This window comes from Poecilia mexicana, unplaced genomic scaffold (genome assembly GCF_051168715.1).
Source record: "Poecilia mexicana isolate PSO_F unplaced genomic scaffold, ASM5116871v1 scaffold_19, whole genome shotgun sequence".
NCBI classification, from domain to species: domain Eukaryota; kingdom Metazoa; phylum Chordata; class Actinopteri; order Cyprinodontiformes; family Poeciliidae; genus Poecilia; species Poecilia mexicana.
The window spans coordinates 15,778,812-15,785,564 of NW_028263388.1; the positions used below are offsets into that span (position 1 = coordinate 15,778,812).

Sequence of the window (6,753 nt, forward strand, 5' to 3'; positions counted from 1 at the left end):
GTCTCCAATTTGCGACCTTTCTGTCTGTTTAAATTGTAGAGTATTTCTTAGGGTAGGGGATTTTAAAGTCGCAATAAAACCAGCTTGGTTGGGAAAACTTTCTATATGAACACAGCAGATGTTGGAGAATTGCGTTGCAAACAGCCGGGGAAGATTCTGGCGGCTCTAGGAATCTTCCTGTGACATTGATAATCTGCATCAACATAATCTGGTCTGAGTTATCTTGTCCTGCATCCTCATTGTCTTCAGTCAGTAGTTTAATTACCTTCCTAGTGCTGACGTGAAATTTCTGGAAACCTTATAACCTTATAAAATTTCCTACAAAATATAACAGAATCTGAAAATGGGAGAAAGCCATAAAAAAAGCATTTGAAGGCTTAAAATTGACAAATTATGTGATAGAAATGGTAATTTAAACAAGGTTTCAACAGATTTCTTGAGTGTAGATGAGCCCCTTTTACATTAAAAATAGGCACAACAGACCTCTTAAGTAACAAGAGGTAGAAATGTTCGGTTAAAGTCATTACAGATTTAATGTACAAAGTAACATGAAAACTCACAAAAAGCAACCAAAACTGCACTAAGATGAAAATGTATTCGAACCCTGAAAAATTCAGTTTGCCTCAAGCCCAAACAATTGATATGTTGTCATAAGAGTTTGGAGGCGGTGCCTTCATAATCGCCTGCTGGAGTTGGGTTATAAGAGGCCCTGAGGTCCAAATCAGCCCTCACAGCGAGCCTAGCATAGAAGTCCACTCATCTGCTAGACTGAGCAGTGCTGCACCCACATCCACTCGTTTTGGCTGTGCTTCAATCAATCAGGTGGTGAGTACATTGGAAGTCAGGTGGATTTATTATGCATAGGTACCTGGGGATGATCTGCGGATGAAAGGAAATCACATTTATCCCTTATTTGCAGATAATTTATGAAATTATCAGACTTTAAGAAAACACAATCTGATTTTACCAGCTGATATAATCAATTTAATTGTATTTTTTTCTTCTGTGTCATAATTAGGTTTGAATTGGAATGTAGCTCATTTAATTTTAAACCGCCTTAGTCTTTGAATTTCATTGGATTGAATTATCTTCGGTTTGATATAAATTGAACTTGTTTTTATTGTAAAGTGTCTTGGGTTGTCCTTTCTTCTGAACTGGTGCTACAAAAATGTAATAACATAATATGCTTCATTTTCAAAATGTATTCATTTATTCGGGTTTTTTTTTTTTTTTTTAACAAAAACAATATGCAACACCTAGTTTGCTTTGTGCAACACCTTGCAATTGTCCAAAAACACATTTGTAAAATCATGAAAAGGTTTCTCTTTTAGAATATAAACTTTACTATTGTGGACTGACATTCAAATTCCGCACCTTTTTATTGAAATCCGCAACATTAAGAGTAAAGATCCACATTTGTCAGGCATTGTAACAGAGACAGATTGTTCGATTAGACCCTCAGTGCACAGCTCAGCAACTCTTCCCAGTCGTCCTCGTTTTAACAGGATTACATGAGTGCAACCAGCTTGAAATGAAGAGGGTTAGGACATCTTATCTTGAGCCAGGGATTAGAGGAAATTGGGTCGTCTTTGGTGGACAGGCCGTGGACCCCCAAGGACTTTCGGTTACAGGAAAGCGTCAGATCCATAAGAGGATCAGAGCTGATAATGTCAGACAGAGGTGACGGTAAATCTTGCATCAAATCAAACTGGACGTGCAGGCAGGAAAGAAGACTGAGGTGACACTGTTCGTCAGATCGTAACATGAGTTTTACTTCCACAGATTTCATCACGACAGCTTCACCTCTGAGATACCCAACGACTTACCTGCGCACGTCTTTTCGGAGTGCTCAAAATGAATCTAGAGCCACCCAAAGCTGAAATCAAATCAGCTACCCGTGTAACAGGAGGCCCTGCCACTCCTCGCAAGGGCCCGCCCAAGTTCAAGCAGCGGCAGACCCGACAGTTCAAGAGTAAGCCTCCAAAGAAAGGAATTCAAGGGTACGTCTCGACTAAAGCTTTTTCTCCTTCAGGTCTTACAAAAAAAAAAGAATGAATGCATGTTTTAATGTGTAATCTATGGTGTTCTTTCAGCTTTGGAGATGACATTCCTGGCATGGAAGGCTTGGGCACAGGTGAGTTTACAGTAAGACTTAAACTGCAGAACATTTCAGCGATTGAGAAGGCGCCTAAGCAACTTCTCATTTCCACCTCTATCCCCAGATATCACCGTCATCTGCCCCTGGGAGGCCTTCAACCACCTGGAGCTGCACGAGCTGGCCCAGTACGGCATCATCTGAGCCTTCCCGTTATGGGCTGAGTGTTTCCGACCACCTGCCTCAGGCTCCATCCCAAACCTCTAAACGGAACTGTTCTAAACAAAAAAACAAAATAACGAACTGTAACAAACATAAAAATCGGAAAAAGAGAAAAAAGTGACAAAAAAAAAAGTATGTTCTCTGACTCTGGACTCTCCGACTCTTACACAACATCTGCTTGTTTAGGATCTGTTTGATTTTTTTTTTTTTTACAACTTCACTCAGTAGCTCTGCGCCGTTACTCCCCCACCAACAACAAAAAAGGAACATCTACGCCTGCTCTCTGTTCTTTTGCTTTCTCTTCTCTCTCTCTTCTCTTCTGTCCTGAACACGGATACAAACAAGAAACCTACGCAAGCAAGGCAGCCTCACAGTGAGTTTAAGTGACAGACCCGTGAAACAGGTGGGCTCCCGTTTCACGTGCCTCGGTGCCTCGTTCTCCATCTTAAGAGGGTTCTTCCATCGATGCCGAACACATAAAATCCTGAACCTGAATTCTGTAGAGAGCAGACACCAGCTCGCCATTGCTAAGCGTAAAAACAATAATCAGAGCGCCACGATGCAAAATAAAACTGCCCCTTTTTACTGCACAAATCAAGACTTTGAAATCAGCTCAAAGGTTGCCGTGTTATTGCAACTTATCACTGTACCTCTACCCTCGTGTTTTCTAATGAGGCCAGTATCACCCTTCTACCTTGTAAATCTCCCTTGTATAATGTTGATCTATGTCATTGCATGTGTATTTCTCCTTCTTCCACATGACACTGTAGTGTCCTGTGAGTTTGTATTTGGTGTTTTGAAGCTCATCACTGTAGCTCTCGTTTGTTTTTCTTACCTAGAGTAGCACATTTTTCATTTGTAAACTGTGTCCTTCATCTGCCGTCCATCACTCTGCCTGTGATTCATCTTCAAATCCTCTTTGTCGTCCGCACACCACTGACACGTGCGGTTATTATTTCACTGCAGAGGAGAAGATGATTATAAACGAAAGAGTGAAAGAAGGCAGAGGGATCAGTGGAATAAATACTAACAACAAAAGTCTAATGAGATGTGTAATGGAGCTTTGTTCTCTCTACAGGACGATGGAACAAAAAAATAAAGAAAAAAAGAGTAAAATAAAACTGAATCTGTTTCTTCAAATAAAGCTCTTAGATTAATAGGAAAAACAGGAAAATGTAACATTTTATAAAGCCTTAAAATATAATTTGAGCAAAAGTGACAAGAGATACTGAGAGGATGTTGCATGTGGAAAGAAAAGAGTCAAAGGCCTTGTAAATGCAAATAAAACAAATGTGCAGTGAGGATTGCTGTAAATTTGTATTTTATACAAGAATGTAAACCGATTTGTAAACTGATATAGACAACAAATGTTAAACAAACATAAAAAAGAAAGGGGTACTCTGTTGCTTAATTGGACAGGGGCTCTAAAACAAAATTGTTCAATCTGCTCATAGGAAAAACTAACTTGAGGGAAAGTCGGTCATACACGGAAGTTAAAAAGAAAGTGTTCAAGAAAACAAACGTAAAATGGATCCTGCTTCTGAACAGTTTTTTTTTTAGTGTCTGGTTACACTAAATTAACCCCTTAACTGATGGTGTTCCACCAGTGGAACAAATCTAGTGTGTCTGAATTCTCTGCCTTTTTTCTCCTCTTTAAACTCTGCCTAGATATGTTAGCCTAGAAACCCCCTAGTGACTGACATGAGGGGGGGCCAATAATGTTTTGAAATGGCTTTTTCCGAGCCGATAATATCCAGAGAGCGACGGAAGCTCATTTTGACATGCCTGTAATATTTCTGACTGGTCAACTCGGAAACTAAATCTAAAGCCACCGATGTGTAGCCAACACCTGTCCTGTCATAAGGATATAAGGCATTTTGGGGTTTGTTTTGACATGAATCCACCAGCTGCATGCGTAATGTTGAATTAGAGGAATAAAATGTTAAACTTCTTTGCTTGTTGTTTTCCTCTGGTGTCCCGAATTCAGGGTTCTGCATGTACACAGTGGAAACCACACAGAGAACAATCCGTCACCATTCAACTTCAGACATATCTAGGGTTTTATTCAGACAATGAAACGCATAGAAAAGCAGATCAGAATCACGCCCAAACCATCAAGAAAATACAAAAATAAGAGAAAAAGCAAATACGCCTTTGGGAATTGCTCGTGCGGCTGCAAACAAAGCAATTTAGCTTGCTGCTATAAAATGGGGACTTTTATTTGAGATGTGTGTCCTCATTTTAATATATGCATTGAAGGTGTGTCCTCTCCTTCTAAACCTCTAAGCAGTTTCAAATTACCTAAATGGGATGGTCTAAATGATTTTGTCACCTTCTTTGAGACCTATTCAAAACCAAAGATGAAGAGAGAGAATGAGTAAAAGTCAGAGAGAGCAAAGGTCATTCTCAAACAGGATTTTCTCATGTCGGTTACATCTGGAATCTCTCCTGTTCCTCCCTTTCTAAACATTTGAACTTAGACTCTAGTTGTCAGAAAGAGATTTATTTTTCACCTAGACCTTGTTTTGTTTTTCTCCAGGTTTTAAGTGTCTTCCTTACCCCTAGAAAATCACCAAAGAATCTGACTTATGTGAACAGACAGAACTTGTCTTTTCCATCCTGTTTTTTATGCGTAACTGTGTTTACAGGACAGAAAAAATCTCTCCGTGGCGCTAATGGCCCATCAATGAGCACTCAGTCCGCACTGACGACCATAGACATCAATACTAGATCCCTCAGCGCTGAGTCGTACGTAACAGCGTCCGCCATCTTCTATGTGGCAGCAGAGCGATCGGAGCTCCTTAAGTCCTGTGCTGTGTGGACTTGTTTCAACCGTTTTACGAAACAAACTGGATTCACTGGCATTACCTTTCACAGGTAAGGATAAAAGATCAGAATTACTTGACTTTGCAGCCAGAAATTCGCTTCTAAACAACCGAAAAATACTTCCCATGTAGCTTAATTGGCCCGCAGTAACGCTGATTGTTAGCGTAGCAGCTAACGTTTTCACACTGTTTTCTAATGAGAGAGAGCTGATGAACAACCGCTGTTAGAGGAGAAGTTCGGTCCATTTACCTGTATTAGCTTACTGGCACGTAGTCCACATTCAATATGGCGGACGCTGTGACATATGGCAGCAACAGGCCGACCCGCTCCATGAGGCGTCTACGTCTATGCTGAGTACTGTGACTCATCACTGTCACGGTCAGGTACTGCGGGGGAGGGGGGCGAAGGGAGGGTCACCGTACCGCTTGAGTGCGGGGTGAGGGGAGGGGAGTGGAGGGGCTCATCAATGAGTACTCAGTCCACACTGAGGACTGTGACTCCCCAGTCTTGAAACACTGAGGAGTGAGTGATTGTCCAAGTGTGCCATTTGGAGATGCTGAATGGAGACTCCGGATGGCACACTTGGACAACACCTTTACATCCTCATAAATAAATGTCCAAAATGACATTTATTTTTGTGATATAAATCCATGAGCAGAATACTTTATTCAACAGATTTATTGTATTTTCCAGTTCATACATTTAACACTCAATGTGTATTTACAAGAAATAAAAATGAAAAAAAAAATTTTTTTTGAAGCAAAATTCTTCAATATTTTTTGTGTTTCAATAGCTATGAACCACTTACAGTTAGAGTATTTTTGACTGCAAAATTGAAAATTTAGCTTGTCTTCTTCATAAAGAGACCAAGCTTTTACATGTACTCCAAATTGTTCAAGAACAGCAGCTGATTTAATTTGGGTATGCCTTTTCAGCCGTGTTTGGTGATTTTGGTCCCACCAGTTACGGGGTTAACAACACAATCACCAAACCTTTTGAAGTTACTTCCTGAACCTCTTTAAGGTTTTGTTTCTTGTCTGTTTCATTTTTTAGGAATTCCTCGGATGAATGACCAAAATTATGCACATGTATCTATGTTAAGTATGAAAATGAAAATGTTTTTTAATTATTTGACTTTATTTATTTGAACTATTGACAGTTCTAATAGTTCAAATTGGCAAATGAGGAACCTTTCATTTTAGCCATGCAAAACTTAGTACAACAAAGTAATTTTACAAACCTCTATAAACTGGTCTAACCACCTGACTTTTGCATACCATGCCTTATTAGAACGGTTAAGATGCCCAGATGTGACAGATGTTAAGAAACTTGAGAGCTGCTGAACCTTTTCTTATAAATGTGCTTGGAATAAAGAGCATACCAGTGAGTGAGTTCAGTGTAAGGACAGATAATATGACTGCACTATAAAAAAGACAATAAAGATAAGATAAGCAGGTGTGTACAGGAAGGAATTGCCTTTTGTAGATTGAAAGAATGAAGATTAAAGCCAACACCACATACTATGAAAGATGGCTAATAAACGAAAAGATGAGAAATTCACACACACACACACACACACATATATTTATATGCTATATATGGAGAGAATT

The 6,753-nt window shown here is 39.7% G+C and overlaps 1 protein-coding gene across 1 annotated transcript; it reads left to right on the plus strand.

Moving 5' to 3' along the window:
- Positions 1 to 548: 548 nt before the first annotated feature.
- pde6gb (phosphodiesterase 6G, cGMP-specific, rod, gamma, paralog b) lies at positions 549 to 3,619 on the plus strand. The gene is made up of 4 exons (XM_014994807.2): positions 549 to 825; positions 1,783 to 2,000; positions 2,094 to 2,134; positions 2,223 to 3,619. The coding sequence occupies exons 2-4, from the start codon at positions 1,855 to 1,857 to the stop codon at positions 2,297 to 2,299; spliced, it is 264 nt and encodes an 87-aa protein (XP_014850293.1). The 5' UTR covers positions 549 to 825; positions 1,783 to 1,854; the 3' UTR covers positions 2,300 to 3,619.
- The last annotated feature ends 3,134 nt before the right edge of the window (positions 3,620 to 6,753 follow it).

Bases quoted from the DNA above. Each gene is read 5' to 3' on its own strand.
- pde6gb (XM_014994807.2), top strand. From the start codon at position 1,855: ATGAATCTAGAGCCACCCAAAGCTGAAATCAAATCAGCTACCCGTGTA. The intron at 2,001-2,093 runs GTACGTCTCGAC...GTGTTCTTTCAG, and splicing joins CCAAAGAAAGGAATTCAAGG to CTTTGGAGATGACATTCCTG. The intron at 2,135-2,222 runs GTGAGTTTACAG...CTCTATCCCCAG, and splicing joins CATGGAAGGCTTGGGCACAG to ATATCACCGTCATCTGCCCC.